This window comes from Scyliorhinus torazame, chromosome 13 (assembly GCF_047496885.1).
Source record: "Scyliorhinus torazame isolate Kashiwa2021f chromosome 13, sScyTor2.1, whole genome shotgun sequence".
NCBI lineage: Eukaryota > Metazoa > Chordata > Chondrichthyes > Carcharhiniformes > Scyliorhinidae > Scyliorhinus > Scyliorhinus torazame.
The window spans coordinates 45,328,399-45,345,569 of NC_092719.1; the positions used below are offsets into that span (position 1 = coordinate 45,328,399).

Sequence of the window (17,171 nt, forward strand, 5' to 3'; positions counted from 1 at the left end):
CACTTGCCCTGGCTCATTACCCAGTACTAAATCCAATATTGCCCCTCCTCTGGTCGGACAATCTACATACTGCGTTAGAAAAGTTTCCTGGACACACTGCACAAACACCACCCCATCCAAACTATTTGATCTAAAGAGTTTCCACTCAATATTTGGGAAGTTAAAGTCGCCCATGACTACTACCCCATGACTTCTGCACCTTTCCAAAATCTGTTTCCCAATCTGTTCCTCCACATCTCTGCTACTATTGGGGGGCCTATAGAAAACTCCGAACAAGGTGACTGCTCCTTTCCTATTTCTGACTTCAACCCATACTACCTCAGTAGGCTGATACTCCTCGAACTGCCTTTCTGCAGCTGTTATACTATCTCTAATTAATAATGCCACCCCCCCCACCTCTTTTACCACCCTCCCTAATCTTATTGAAACATCTATAACCAGGGACCTCCAACAACCATTTCTGCCCCTCTTCTATCCAAGTTTCCGTGATGGCCACCACATCGTAGTCCCAAGTACCGATCCATGCCTTAAGTTCACCCACCTTATTCCTGATGCTTCTTGCGTTGAAGTATACACACTTCAACCCCTCTCCGTGCCTGCAAGTACTCTCCTTTGTCAGTGTTCCCTTCCCCACTGCCTCATTACACGCTTTGGCGTCCTGAATATCGGCTACCTTAGTTGCTGGACTACACATCCGGTTCCCATTCCCCTGCCAAATTAGTTTAAACCCTCCCGAAGAGTACTAGAAAACCTCCCTCCCAGGATATTGGTGCCCCTCTGGTTCAGATGCAACCCGTCCTGCTTGTACAGGTCCCACCTTCCCCAGAATGCGCTCCAATTATCCAAATACCTGAAGCCCTCCCTCCTACACCATTCCTGCAGCCATGTGTTCAACTGCACTCTCTCCCTATTCCTAGCCTCGCTATCACGTGGCACCGGCAACAAACCAGAGATGACAACTGTCTGTCCTGGCTTTTAACTTCCAGCCTAACTCCCTAAACTTGTTTATTACCTCCACACCCCTTTTCCTACCTATGTCATTGGTACCAATGTGCACCACGACTTCTGGCTGCTCACCCTCCCCCTTAAGGATCCTGAAGACACGATCCGAGACATCCCTGGCCCTGGCACCCGGGAGGCAACATACCTTCCGGGAGTCTCGCTCGCGACCACAGAATCTCCTATCTATTCCCCTAACCATTGAATCTCCTGCAACTATTGCTTTTCTATTCTCCCCCCCTTCCCTTCTGAGCCCCAGAGCCAGACTCAGTGCCAGAGACCTGGCCGCTAGGGCCTTCCCCCAGTAGGTTATCCCCCCCAACAGCATCCAAAACGGTATACTTGTTTTGAAGGGGAACAGCCACGAGGGATCCCTGCACTTTCTGCCTGTTTGTTTTTTTTCCCCCCTGACTGTAACCCAGCTATTCTTGTCCTGTACCTTGGGTGTGGTTACCTCCTTGTAACTCTTCTCAATCACCCCCTCTGCCTCCCGGATGATCCGAAGTTCATCCAGCTTCAGCTCCAGTTCCCTAACACGGTCTTTGAGGAGCTGAAGTTGGGTGCACTTCCCGCAGGTATAGTCAGTGGGGACACCGGTGGTATCCCTCGCCACCCACATCCTACAGGAGGAGCATGTAACTGGCCTAGCCTCCATCCCCTCTTACCTGACAGAATATAGCTGCCCTGTGGACTAACTAGATCTCCGCCCTCCGACCCTGCTCCCAGTCAGCTACACTTTCTGTAAACTCCTGGCTCTCTTTGCACTCTTTGCGGAAATGTGGAAACAAAATGAAAGGAGCGCCTTACTCCCTCCTCACCTAACTCCCTCGGTCACCAAACTCTCACTATCGCACTCAAATGCACCAAATTCAGCGCTCAGTGCAAACAAAGTCTGCACTGTAGGGGATCACTTTTATACTGTGAATCTAGCCTCTCAAAACTGGCCTAATCCAATTAACTAATTAACAAGCTCCAGCTGCAAGTGCCTACAAGTAGAAGCCTGTTTAAAGCTTACTGAAAATTCACCTTCTTCTAAACCAAACAGCAACTTTTAAGTTAATTAACTAAATAAAAGAAAGACTAAACTTTAGATAAAAATGAAGCCTTATACTCCCTCGGTCACCAAACCCTCACTATCGCACTCAAATGCACCAAATTCAGCACTCAGTGCAAAACCTTGACCCTTTAAGAGGGTCGTTTAGGAGTCTGGTAACAGCAGGGAAGTAGCTGCTTTTGAATGTTCGTGCGTGTTCTCAGACTTCTGTATCTCCTGCTCGATGGAAGAAGTTGGAACAAAGAACAAACAAAGAAATGTACAGCACAGGAACAGGCCCTTCGGCCCTCCAAGCCCGTGCCGACCATGCTGCCCGACTAAACTACAATCTTCTACACTTCCTGGGTCCGTATCCCTCTATTCCCATCCTATTCATGTATTTGTCAAGATGCCCCTTAAATGTCACTATCGTCCCTGCTTCCACCACCTCCTCCGGTAGCGAGTTCCAGGCACCCACTACCCTCTGCGTAAAAAACTTGCCTCGAACATCTACTCTAAACCTTGCCCCTCTCACCTTAAACCTATGCCCCCTAGTAATTGACCCCTCTACCCTGGGGAAAAGCCTCTGACTATCCACTCTGTCTATGCCCCTCATAATTTTGTAGACCTCTATCAGGTCTCCCTTCAACCTCCTTCGTTCCAGTGAGAACAAACCGAGTTTATTCAACCGCTCCTCATAGCTAATGCCCTCCATACCAGGCAACATTCTGGTAAATCTCTTCTGCACCCTCTCTAAAGCCTCCACATGCTTCTGGTAGTGTGGCGACCAGAATTGGACACTATACTCCAAGTGTGGCCTAACTAAGGTTCTATACAGCTGCAACATGACTTGCCAATTCTTATACTCAATGCCCCGGCCAATGAAGGCAAGCATGCCGTATGCCTTCTTGACTACCTTCTCCACCTGTGTTGCCCCTTTCAATGACCTGTGGACCTGTACTCCTAGATCTCTTTGACTTTCAATACTCTTGAGGGTTCTACCATTCACTGTATATTCCCTACCTGCATTAGACCTTCCAAAATGCATTACCTCACATTTGTCCGGATTAAACTCCATCTGCCATCTCTCCGCCCAAGTCTCCAAACAATCTAAATCCTGCTGTATCCTCTGACAGTCCTCCTCGCTATCCGCAATTCCACCAACCTTTGTGTCGTCTGCAAACTTACTAATCAGACCAGTTACATTTTCCTCCAAATCATTTATATATACTACAAAGAGCAAAGGTCCCAGCACTGATCCCTGTGGAACACCACTGGTCACAGCCCTCCAATTAGAAAAGCATCCTTCCATTGCTACTCTCTGCCTTCTATGACCTAGCCAGTTCTGTATCCACCTTGCCAGCTCACCCCTGATCCCTTGTGACTTCACCTTTTGTACTAGTCTACCATGAGGGACCTTGTCAAAGGCCTTACTGAAGTCCATATAGACAACATCCACTGCCCTACCTGCATCAATCATCTTGGTGACCTCCTCGAAAAACTCTTATCAAGTTAGTGGGTAAGCTGGGTGGGAGGGGTCTTTGATTATGCTGTCTGCTTTCCCCCAGGCAGCGGGAGGTGTAGATGGAGTCAATGGATGGGAGGCAGGTTTGTGTGATAGACTGGGCTGTGTTCACGACTCTGAAGTTTCTTGCGGTCTTGGGCCGAACAGTTGCCATACCAGGCTGTGATGCAGCCAGATAGAATGCTTTCTATAGTGCATCTGTAAAAGTTGGTAAGAGTTACTGTGGACATGCCGAATTTCCTTAGTTTCCTGAGGAAGTATAGGTGCTGTTGCGCTTTCTTGGTGGTAGCGTCAACGTGGGTGGACCAGGACAGATTTTTGGAGATGTGTACCCCATGGAATTTGTAACTGCTAACCATCTCCACCTCGGCCCCGTTGATGCTGACAGGGGTGTGTACAGTACTTTGCATTTTGAAGTCATGGGCGCAATTCGCCCATCGGGAGACTAAGTCCCGACACTGGAGTGAAAACCGGAGTGTTTCACTCCGGCGTCGGAGGCCGCTCCCAGCCCCCTATTCTCCCGCCCCCGGGGGGCTAGTAGCAGCGTCTCGTCATTTACGCGCGGCGGGCCTTTGCGCCGCGTAAATGACGTCAACCGCGCATTCGCGGGTTGGCCGGCGCTAACCCGCGCATGCACGGTTGCCCTCCTCCCCGAGGCTGCCTCGCAAGAAGATGTCAGATGGATCTTGCTGGGCGGCGGAGGAAAGGAGGTCCTCCTTCAGAGAGGCCGGCCCCCGCCGATCGGTGGGCACCGAATGCGGGCCAGAACCCTTTTGAGGCCCCCCCCGGTGCAGGAATCCCCCCCCCTCCACAGGCTGCGTTCCAGCGTTCCCGTCGGCAGCGACCAGGTGTGGACGGCGCCGGCGGGAAGCCGTCGTTTTGGGCAGGCCGCTCGGCCCATCCGGGCCGAAGAACCGCCGCTCGCCTGTTACAAACGGCGAGCGGCGATTCTCCCAGCGGCCAGCCATGATTCTCGCCGCGCCGGTTTGGGTGGGGGGGGCGGGGGGGAGAGAGAATCTCATGCGGGTGCCGGGGCGGCGTGGCCGGACTAACGCGGCGCCCCAGCGATTCTCCCACCCGGCGTGGGGGGGGGGGGAGAATTCCGCCCCAAGTCTTTTGGTAAGAAATGTAGAGCTGTTACATAATCTGAGATATTTAAAGTTTAACAAGTTACCCAAAAATTGGGTGTTCTGCACAATATAAAATTGTGCTTTGTGAACTGTATGCACACTGGATCTAGTGCTTGACAAAGATTTCATTTTGAGGTGCAAATTTCCAGCTAACCTCTCGCAGTGATACTGAAGAAAGCAGTTGAATGTAAAACCCACATTTCTGAAAAATAACTTCTGAAGATCGGTTCCAAAGTTTTTTGATCAATCTCGAGATTGACCATCAAAGTTTATTCTAGTTGCCATGTTGAAAGGACCAAATTAAACCTTTAATTTTAATGCAGTGTTAGATGTTTCAAATGTTATGATTTTCTTGCTGGTTTTATTCAGACTTAAAATTTCACGTGCTTTCTCTTTAACATTTTACTTTATAATGGTGATTCATGGTATTTGAAATCAATTTGTGGTTTGTTTTATTAAAGAAAAATGTTTGGAAAAAGTAACCTTTCCCTCCCTTTTTAATTAGATAATTGATCCAAAGATGTCTCGAAGTGGTTTTCGTCATAATGGAGTGCCTATACCTGTACCCCCTCTAGATGTACTGAAAGTGGGAGAGCAAATGCAAAGGAGAGCTGGAGAGAAGCTTTACCTTGTTCTGTTCTTTGATAACAAACGAAGCTGGTAAGTGCACAGAGACTCTTTAGTAAATAATATTTGACCTTTAGCTTTGCCTGTAGTTTCGATCTGTAAGAGTTTCTTGTTTGAAATAGTGTTAAATTTCAACCACATCATTTGAGGTGGCTCTTCAAATACATTAACACACTGGCTGTATTTTACATACTAGAAAAATCTCTGATATTTTCTTCTTTTTCCTCTTGCACAATATATTAAAAAATTAATGACGGCATTATAGATTTGTTTCTCTCCCAAGAATAACTCTTGTCTATTCTGGCGCAAATTACATTTTTGTTCATTGTAGTACAAGTATTTGGAAAATAAAGAACTTGTCTTTGTATAGCACTTTTGAAGCCCTCTGGTAGGTTATTTCTCCTGGCTAGGGAATCTCGAACATGAGGCCGCAGCCTCCGGATTCGGGAATGAAAATATGAAATGAAAAGAAAATCGCTTATTGTCACAAGCCGGCTTCAAATGAAGTTACTGTGAAAAGCCCCTAGTCACCACATTCCGGCGCCTGTTCGGGGAGGCTGAACGGGAATTGAACCGTGCTGCTGGCCTGCCTTGGTCTGCTTTAAAAGCCAGCTATTTAGCCCTGTGCTAAACCAGCCCCCAGAGTGAGATGAGGAGAAATTTCTTCATTAAAAGTTGTCAATCTTTGGAATTTTCTATCCCAGAGGCTTGTGAGTGCCACATCATTCACTGCATTCAAGGCTAGGACTAATAGATTTTTGATCTCAGGATTCAGAAATATGGGGAACAGGCAGAAAAGTAGACTTGTGGTGGAAGATCAACCATTGAATATTGGAGCAGGCACGAGGGCCCACTTTCACTTCTGATTTCTTAGTATTCTTTTGCATTGAGTGCTCAAAAGTAGAACGGAATCTGCAGGAAAAGGAAAAGGTTTTCCTCTTTTATAATTTGTTGACTTGTGATGTGCCAGGTAGAAGTAGACCATTTTATGGTCTAATTGATTTCCATTTTTTTGTGATATTTATTTGCAAAACGTTTACAAGTTTTAAAATATGGATCAGATATGTCCATGTTGTAATTTGCTAACCAATGTTAAATGTTTATGGAGTCCAGAACACAATGTTAAATGTTTATGGAGTCCAGAACACAAGTTCAGCAGCTGCCACCTCTGCATTTCAGATCACCCAACTACAAAAGTCAGTATGGAACAAATTTCTACACGGTGGTACATTATTGACCAACCTCCATAAACCAAGAAATCCCAACAATGAACTTCTAAACTGAAGATTTAATTTGCCATGCTGCATTTTATAATTAAAAATGATTTACAATGTAAAATGCATAATGCTGGAACAGAATCAATATAAAATTTGAATAACATAATCGGCATTCAACTATGAAGTCCAACATATTAAAAATGCACAAAAGCTGTACTTGTAATTGATTGCAAGGGTATACAATAAATTGAATTTCCAAAAGCATTATAAACTGCAGGAACAAACCTTAATTTATGAAGGTCAAATAGATCCCAGATCATTGTTTCCACAGCTTAACTTCCTCAGTATGAAGTGTTTTTTTCCTTGGATAACCATTGTGTAAGTTTTGTTACCATCTGAATATGTCCAAACAATGGTAGTATTCTAAGAGTCTTCTGTATTTCTGAATACAACAGTTGTGCTCATTGCTCTGATAATACATAGAATCCCGACAGTGCAGAAGGAAGCCATTCGGCCCATTGAGTCTGCCTGACCCTCCAAAAGAGTATCCCACCTAGGTCCACTCCGCCACTCCACCTAACCTTCAGACAGGGACAATGTAGCATGGTCAATTCACCTAATCTGCACATTTTGGACTGTGGGTGGAAACCGGAGCTCCAGGAGGACAAGGGAAGAAAGTGCAAACTCCATACAGTTACCCAAGGCTGGAATTGAACCCAGGTCCCTGACGCTGAGAAAAAACAGCTGTGTTGTGATACCAGAAAATTGCAGAAACATTTTGTATTGTTTAGTGCTGCTCTGATAACTCTGCATATAAATCCACTTCATGAAAGAATTTTGACCACACTGATCACTCTTCATTTTGTGATGTAGTAGCTGATATCAGCAGGGATAATGGTATGGGGCTATAATTATCCTGGAAGGGAACCATTGGAAGATGTGCTCACAAAAATGACATAACAGCAGATATATTATCTTTTTTTAAATAATGTATTTATTTCTTTCAACAGGCAGTGGCTTCCAAAATCCAAAGTGGTTCCTCTTGGTATCGATGAAACCATAGACAAAATTAAAATGATGGAAGGTCGAACTTCTTCCATTCGGAAATCTGTTCGCGTTGCTTTTGAGCGGGCAATGCTCCATCGAAGCAGAGTCCAAGGTGATCAAACCAGTGACTTGAGTGACATTGATTGAAAATGTCAAGCATGGGACATATACTCATAGATAAAAACCAAGAAAGCTTTACAGAACCATTTATCAGTTCTTAAAGAATGTACTTTCCACTTTTGTCTCAATCATTGTTCCAGTAGTTGTGCTTAGAGAAATTATGGCACCTGCTGATTCACTGCCAGTTGTAATTATGTTTTTCACACATCATCTTTCTTGTAAACATCCAAATTTTCTGCTATAATTTTTTGTCAGGATTAACTTGTTCATAGTGTTTATAGGTCACAGGAAAAAGCTGTAAATACTTGTACATTGCTGCACACCGTAAATTATTCTGTTAGTCAAAATTGGTTACTGTTTCTGGTACTTTTTTATATAATCTGAATGTTCTGTAACTTATTAAATAAACAGAAAAAAGCTGTTGATGTAACCAAGTGCCATGCAGCAGATAACTTTGGTGCAAAATATGCTGAAAAAGTTAATGGTCTAAATCAAGATAACTTTAAATGGTGTGCAATGGAGCAGTAAAATGAGCTTTTGTATTTCTTACCAAAAGAAATTTTGAATCTCAAGTTTGTTATATATTTTAAGTTGGGTTGGTTTCATAATATTAAAAATCAAGCACATGCTTATCAGAGTAAAGTTTCCCTGCAGTGTACCTCTATCATTCACTCTAGGTTTTATTTTTTTTAAATCCCTTAAAACAATAATTTTGAACTGGTGCTAACTATAATTGTAATTTCAACCAAAGCATGTGAAAATACTATAGGCATGTATCCCTGACTTAGCCAGAAAGTATAATACTTTCCCTTTTAAAAAAAATCACATTATACTGTCAAAAACCATGTGATGCATTATCGTATCTGATCAGTCTGAAGATGTAAAGAAGAACAAAGTCACTTCACGTATGAATACTTTTCTGTGGATGGGTAATGAGTGCATCCTATTATCTGTGGTAGGTGGGTGAGTTTTTATTTTTAAACCCGTTTAAAATTTTTCTCCTGTCCATTCTGGCTGAAGACTTGAACTTGCTAGCTTAGTGCAATATTAAATGAACACCTTGCCTTCTGCAACACTGCTTTAAGTTTGATTCAGTTCACGGTGCTGAAAAAAATGATTTACCAAAATATAGCATTATCCTAACAGCATTTAAAGTAAATCTAAAATACTTAAAGGTATGTTGAAAGGGAAACTGGTGTGCAGGTTTGATTTTGGGTATTTATGAAACGCAGCTTTTTTAAAATTACCCCCCAAAAGTTGGCATTTACTGCCCAGAATACCTGATTTGCTGGAGTGCTTGTTGTACTAAGTGGTTTTGTAGCCTGTGTATATTGTATATGAATTCACTTCAAACAAACTTGTAACTTTTTTTTACTTTGGGAGGAGTATTTTAATATTACATTTCTTTTCTGCTGTGATTTAATATGAGACCTGTACACAATTTTTTAAGAACAATTTGTGCCTGCATTTGTGTTTTTTAATTTATTGTAGAAAGTGTACAGATTTGCTTTGTAGTAATTTTTATAAACAGCTGAACTGGTTTGAAACTGAAATTTGTAAAGTGTTATAACTATAGAACAAATGTTTGGTTGACTACAGGCACATCAGTTTAAAACTGTACTTTGGGAAGGAATAAATGTGATGCAATCTGTTGCATATTCCCTAAATTATGCTTTAATGATGTTTTTGTTGCGAGTTGTATGGGATATTTGTAACAAAAAATTGTAATATTCTGCGAACAATAGGGGAGGTGGGTAGAGTGAATGTGTTTCCTGTGGTGACATGTTTGTTAATTTGAATTATGTTAATTTTTAATTGATAAAAGTTGTGTAAACATTTTCTTTTGGACATAGAGGTAGAACAAGCTAACAAGTATTTAATTTTTGAATCTAATGATTTAAAAATAAAATACATTTAGATTTTGCGAACTATAAAATAATCCCTAGTGACTTGAAGTAAATTAGCATTTTCTCACCTAAATAGTTCAGGACTAGCTAAATTAGGTCACAAGCTGAAACCATTGTCACCGTCGCAGAATCTTATAAGAATTCTCTAACCTAAAGAAATGAATGGCATTACTTACCATAAAATGTGATAATATGGTGGTCAGTGTCCTAACAACCAGAACAACATTTATAGTTACTAATTTGTAGGTTATGAAACGAAAGAGAAAATGCTGGAAATTTTTTTTGGGGGGGAAATTAAATTTATATTAAGAGAAAGAAATGGTAAAATAAATTTTTAATATACATTTAATTTCCCCCTAAAAAAAATCTTATCCACCTTTCCTCCACCTTTCTCCTCTTTGCTTTCCCCTTCCCCTCCCCCACATCTACAGTTCATCCTCTGATGTTAGTTTCCCTGCTGTTTGGCCTTTCACATCTTTTGTTCTCTCTGGGGACTGCCATTAGCACTCTCCCCTTGGCTTCAGTGGCCATTAGCACCCGGTTTCCCTGGGTTTCTGTGGCTATGACTCATCTTTCATTCTCACTCCACAGTATAAATATTTCCCACTTTGTCTGTTAGCTTTGACAAAGAGTCATCGGACTCGAAACGTTAGCTCTTTTCTCTCCCTACAGATGCTGCCAGACTTGCTGAGATTTTCCAGCATTTTCGCTTTTAATACAGTGGAAGCCAGGATATACTGAATGACTCATGATGTTGAACCATTTGCCTTTGCTTTCTGCATTGATACTGTCAGTGTCCTTTGGTGTCACATGCCTTGCATATAGCATTAAAAGCTGAGCAATTTCCGGTTGCATGTATGAGGCCACCCCATCCACGTTTCTTACTCGGCTATCATGCCAATGGTGGAGAAGTAATGCATAGCCTGTATACTGTCTATTGATTTTATGGTGTTGTACTTTTGTCCGCTTTGTAGTAATACTTCCATAGTGTAACCCTTGGGTTGGTCCAAGATGTCTTTTAGGAACACTTACATGAGGGCACATGCGATCATAAGTTAAAGTATTCTATCTGCTATCGGCTGCCATAAAATCACAATCATGTCCCTTGTATTTGTATCTATTGATAAATTATTCAATAGCCTCTGTTGGTTGTTGCCTAAAGGACATGAATTCCAGATGGGCGTACTCTACAGTGGGTTATAATTGTAATTGATCGTTATGTGTTGACGATATTTTTTCTGGACTCTTCAGATGGTCATTGGGCAAACCTGACATGTTCACTCTTCGAAGGCTTTCATTGTTTATAGCAATGTTTATCAGTTCAGAAACATCAAGGCCCAGTAAACGCAGCACAACATGCTGTCAGAACAAAGTAAATTCAGATAGATCTGTTCCCTCCAAATTGAGCGCTGGAAATTTTGTGGTTATCTTTTAGTTTTTTGAAAGTTTTTTAATACTATCTGAAGCTTTTGATGGCAATCGGGTTTCCTCCAGCTCTTTTAGACCTGAGTTGTAGTACCTTTAGTGGCTACTGCCTAAGCTGGTCATAGGTTACTACTTGACTGCAGTGGTGGCACTGTTGAGCTCTCTCGGCCCACAAAATAGTGCTGCTTACTTCAAAAGGGTGGGCCTCCTGCCGCCGAGAAACACGGTGCAGGGAGGCCAGAGAATCTTGCTCATTGTGTGTAGAATTCCTACAAAGCTGCAGAGTGTTGACAATTGTATCACTTTCGCACCCACTCTAATTTTCAGCTGGTTGTGAAAGGGTTGAAGCTTTTTCTACTCAAATCAAATCTTCAAGAATTATGCTGCCATCATGTTATGTTATTTTTGACGTAAACATAGCAGTCATGCAACAGAATTGGTTAAACAATAATATGGGTTCTTTATTTTAAAATAATACTATATTCTGATAGTATTCATTGGGAGACTGAGACACCTGTCTGACCTCGACACATGCTTATTACACATAACATGGCAGCACGGTAGCATTGTGGATAGCACAATTGCTTCACAGCTCCAGGGTCCCAGGTTCGATTCCGGTTTGGGTCACTGTCTGCGGAGTCTGCACATCCTCCCCGTGTGTGCGTGGGTTTCCTCCAACAGTCCAAAGATGTGCAGGTTAGTTGGATTGGCCATGATAAATTGCCCTTAGTGTCCAAAATTGCCCTTAGTGTTGGGTGGGCTTACTGGGTTATGGGGATAGGGTGGAGGTGTTGACCTTGGGTAGGGTGCTCTTTCCAAGAGCTGGTGCAGACTTGATGGGCCGAATGGCCTCCTCCTGCACTGTAAATTCTATGATAACATCTTGTTGAGGTGGAAAAATTGACAGTTTAAGATATGTACCCTTAAAAGTGCATTCACATATCAACAGCTTTGGGCATTGGTATCCACGGCTGTGATGGCACCAATTTATGCTTGCATGGCATAGAGATAGGCTAGATTGGAAACAAGCAGAGATTTCCTGTGCTTAATCTGATATTCCACTGCAGCACTCAGACGTAGGTTTATGTTGCAATGAAAATAGAAACTCCGGCCATCAGGCGTTGCATCATGGTCAGATATGCAAGTGTTCTCAAGAAGTTCAGCACCACTTAAATGTTTGAAAGGGTGGACTCTGAACTTTGCACAAAGTCTTGTGCCTTTTTGGATCTGAACTCTATCCTTGTTGACGGTGACAACAGGCTTCAGCCTGCCAATGCACCAATTATCTCTGTATCCATACCTATCAGCCTTTATCTGTAGGCTGCCTGCTCAAAATCTTCATCTGATTCCTCTAGATCAGCACCCATGTGTGACTTCACACTTTGCTGAGCTAGCACCTGCATTTCCTTTTCCCCTGCACTGGCTGTTGGCCTTTCCTGCCCAATGACTCACCGCTCTGCGCTGGTGGCTGCGAGTGCGAAATCAAGTGATGGTGTTTCATCTTCATCAATCTCTTTCTTTTATCTACTTCTCAGTCCTGCCTGATCAAGAGGCAGCACTTGAATATCTGAAGGGATAAAGGCACGTGGATCATTTGTTCACAGGATGTAGGCGTTGCTGGATGGACCAGCATTCTTATTGCACATCCTCAATTATCCTTGAAATGGTGATGGTGAGTCACCTTCTTGAACTGCTGCAATTCCATGTGTTGGAAGGTACACTCAATAGTGCTGATTGTGAGGCAGTTCCAGAATTCTAGCCCAGCAACAGCAAAGGAATGGCGACATGGTTCTAAGTCAAGATGGTGAGTGACTTGGAGGGGAACTTGCAGGTGGTGGTGTTTGCATGCGTCTACTGTCTTTGTCCTTCTAACTGGTAGTGGTTGCTGAACATTGTGTAATCATCTGTGAACATCCCCACCTAAGATCTTATGATGGAAGGAAGACATTGATCAATCAGCTTACGTGATTGTGCCCAGGACACTACCGTGAGGAACCACTGGAGTGATGTTCTGGGACTGAATTGATTGACCTCCATCAGTCACAACCATCTTCCTTTGTCCAAGGTATGACTCCAAACAGTAGAAGTTTTACTTTTCATTCCCATTTATTCCAGTTTTGCTAGGGCTCCTTGATGCTTCACTTGGTCAATTCAACCTTGATGTCAAGGACATCCACTCTCACCTTGGCTCTCGAGTTCGTTTCTCCATGTTTGCACTCCTGCTGTACTGAGGTCAGGAGCTGAGTGGCCCTGCTGGAATCCAAATTGAGTTGTCAGCACGTTGTTTCTGAATAGGTGCCACTTAATAGCTCTGTCAAAGGCCCTTTTCATCGCTTTGCTGATGATCGACAGCAGGCTGATGGGGTGGAACTTGGCCGGGTTGGATTTGTCCTTTTTGTAGACCGGACATACCTGGGCAATTTTCCACATTGCCGGGTAGATGCCATGTTGTAGCTGTATTTGAAAAGCTTGATAAAGGGACGCTTACACCAACTGCAGCATGGAAATCACAAGATATGTAAGTTGAGGGGAGAGAAGGTTGATCATGCAGGAACATACCATTATCCTCTGCATGGTTTCACCCTGCTGGACACAGCCTCAATTGTGGCCACTCCATTGATGGCCAGCACCATCTTCTCCATAGAGGTGAGGGCATGCTGCTTTGGCTGCAGCACCATGCACCCCACCCCTTGCTTCCCCACCACTACACTACCAGCACAGCACGATGCTGCTGCTTCCAGTTATGGGCCACATTGTCCTGTAACAGAGAAGGAGGTGTGTTAGTGAGTGTGGTATAATGTGTTTGGGTGGTGTGTCCATTGTATAGTTGCAGTATATAGATGGAAATATGGGCAAGCTGTGGTCTGTGTGTGTTAGCGACTTGCAACAGTTGCAAATTTGTGAGGGTAAAATGCAGTTATGAATGCAAGCTATGAATCCTGGTTGACAGAAAATGTTGGGAGGCAAGTGGAAGTGTGGAATGGTGAATGAAACCATGCGTGAAGCTAGTGGTTCATTTATAAGGATATGGCATATGAGGAAGCAATCATCTGACCTTGACCATTGTATCCGAGTCCTCGGAGCTAGACCACTGGCATTGACTGTTTTGGCTATCTGCTTGCTACTTGCTCTTACAGGCTCCATAGCATCCATCTGGAGGACTTCCTAGTCCGCTGAATGAAGATAACCTCTTTCCTCCTGCCCAACTGCTGCACTAAGGCCTCCAGATGCCTCAGACAACCTGGTCGGTTGCACCCATTTCCACTCCACTTTCAGCCCTGAGACTCTTCTGTAACCAGTTGCAGCACCTGCTCTAGCTGGAATGCACCTCTCCTTTAAGAGGCACATTCTGGTTTTGTGTGCTGCTTGTTTTGGGTTGACCTGAGCAGTACAATGCCATTTCCATTGAAATTAGCAGGCAATATGACATATGTGCTGCTGGCATTGCTACAAACGGGCACAGGTTAATTGCGCATCGTGACCCTCACGCCCATTTTCTGACCTATTCCAATTTTTTCCCCATAATTTCTAGGGGTAGCTAACCATGAGTCTCATTTTGTTGATTGTATGTTTTGCCAACGGGATGGACTGTGAATACTGAAAAATAACTTCCTGAGACACGGTTTATGCAGAAATTGGCTGATAAACAGCTAAGGGCCTTAGTATTTCCCCTGATCTCATTCAGATGCTAATTTCAGCAGAAATGCATCCAGCACAGTTGGAGAGCAACTGAAGCATGAAGATCAATCTTTCAGATAAATTGCATCAAAGGCTGTGACTGAACTGCCCTAATTATCTCAAGCTTTTGCCGTTCTTCAATCCGAGTAGTTATATCATGAAATTGCTGACTAGTCAGCAGGTATGCCTTAGTCCAAATGTAACGTTGAAATGCATTCTTCTGTACATAAAAGAATTACCTTAGTCGCACTGTGAAGGGTGTTTCAATAACAGAAGTGAATACTGTTGCATGCTGCCAAGTTTTCTCTTCTACGTGATACTTTCCTGGAGCTGCTCCCATCAGTTTCTTAATGTACATGCTCATAATTGTAAATAATCATTTTACCACTAACTGAATTTCATTTCTTTACCAGCCAATTACATTTGCAACACAACATAGCTGCTCGTGTTCTATAGAATCCATTCAGACCCCAACTATTTTGATGAAACCAAATAAACTGAGGGACAAATTAAAAGGAACAGCCCCTTAAAGGGATACTGCCTTAAGCAAACACAAATCACAAATAAAACCAAAACATCAAATTAAAAGGTGATTAAGAGGGTCAATAAAGCACGCCGGCCATTCAGACCCAATTACACAACTTTCAAGACTGCAATATTCAAAGTAACTACAACGTTACTCTTAACGATAACTTCAACATGATCTATAAAGTAAGAAGTCTTACAACACCAGGTTAAAGTCCAACATGTTTGTTTCAAACACTAGCTTTCGGAGCACTGCTCCTTCCTCCGGTGAAGAGTAACCTGAGGAAGGAGCAGTGCTCCGAAAGCTAGTGTTTGAAACCAACATGTTGGACTTTAATCTTGTGTTGTAAGACTTCTTACTGTGCTCACCCCAGTCCAATGCCGGCATCTCCACATCATGATCTATAAAGATATGGGGCTGGATTCTCCGATGCTATTACCCCACACCGGTGTGGGAACGGTGGTGATTTACGGCATGGAAACTGGTGCAAAACGACCACCGATTCCCATTTTGCTGGGGGCTAGAAGGACTGCAATGTAGAGCACCTGGCTCTAGCTGCCGATACGCCCCAGAGAATTGCTGGGTCTGTGGCTGGGCATGTGTACTGCAGCGGCAGCGCTATGCTTCATGGCGGAGGCCATCGCGGACCCGGCCCACGAAATAGTCCCCCCTTCGGCCGGCTCGCGTGCCCTGGACCACCACCCCACAGTGCCCCCAGACCCGAATAATGTCCCCTCCTGCCCGTGGATCGGCCCTCCACCGACTTTGGCGGCGCTGGACTGAGTCTGCAGCCGCCACGCTGAGTTCCCGATGGATGAGACCACGAGAGACCCACGCCGTTGGGAACTCAGCCGGTCGGGGGCGGAGCATCGTGGGGGCGGGCCTCAGGCAATATCCTGAGGCCGTCGATATGGCACTTCGGATCGCGAAAGCTGCGCCACACCCGATTCGGTCGGAAGCTTGGATTCTCTGGCCATTCGCCGAACGCAATTTCAGCGTCGGCGACCAGGGAATCCAGCTCAAACGACTTAACGTGCTAGTAAAATCTAATGGTGGAACTTCAGATCTTTCAACTTGATGTTAATATATGTTTGTATATCCCAGTCACAGAGGTGTCTTGGTACCATCAGTGGAAAAGAACAATGATTTCTGCCTCATCAGCAATTTTGATTCTCTCTTACAGACACATCATTAAAGTAACGAGAGGGACTGACAAGATTGGTAGATATATTTGAGACATTGAGAAAATCAAAGGCATGTGAAGTGGAAAAATTAAGGCTTAAGTAAGGATGGAGGTGAATATAATAAAAATCATGTTGAGTCTGGCTGACCTTTTTCCCCTGACCAGACCAGAGACAGGTGTGTAATTTCACAAGACTACAAGCAGTGGGTAACCGATTAATGTCAGTAATAAGGCATTTGAGGCCTATTAGCAGAGGCCAACTACAATTTCCAGTTGTCCTTTGCTCTTCACCCCAGCATTTGGAACAGGTTAGCTGCCTGGAGGTTGCCACCAGGTGGCAGACCTGGGTCACGCCAGGCAGGTTTTGAGGCCTTCCCCTGTCCACAGGGCTACATCTGCGTCACAGGCCACCCTGTGGAAAGTTTCTCTCTCCACAATGGTGACTCAGAAGCTGTAGTCAATTATTATTGCAACGTGTTTAAAGTTGCTGAGAGGTTGCCTTAAGATGGATGTATCCTCTCCCTCCCTTACCTGCAACAGGAAGCTGCAGCTCCTTCTGTGATGGAGGGCCTCCTATTGGTCCTCCAGCAAAGGTGGATGTACAGTTTGTGGAGCTCTAGGCTCACCTTCATTTCTGGGCCTCCCACCAACAACCTCAAGTCCCTCCCGACCTCACCCACTCGACCCACAGAGCACAAAGGTAGAAGTCACAAACCCACCCCTCACATACTCCCTCCCTGCAAGCCTACAACCC

The 17,171-nt window shown here is 44.0% G+C and overlaps 1 protein-coding gene across 3 annotated transcripts in view; it reads left to right on the forward strand.

Moving 5' to 3' along the window:
* Positions 1 to 9,365, forward strand: part of LOC140388002 (bromodomain-containing protein 1-like) — a 98,620-nt gene extending 89,255 nt beyond the window's left edge. For all 3 annotated transcript variants that reach the window (XM_072471449.1, XM_072471448.1, XM_072471453.1), the window contains 2 exons: positions 5,193 to 5,347; positions 7,542 to 9,365. In XM_072471449.1, the coding sequence (XP_072327550.1) occupies positions 5,193 to 5,347; positions 7,542 to 7,725 (339 nt within the window). In that variant the 3' untranslated portion in view covers positions 7,726 to 9,365. The remainder of the gene's footprint in view (positions 1 to 5,192; positions 5,348 to 7,541) is intronic.
* The last annotated feature ends 7,806 nt before the right edge of the window (positions 9,366 to 17,171 follow it).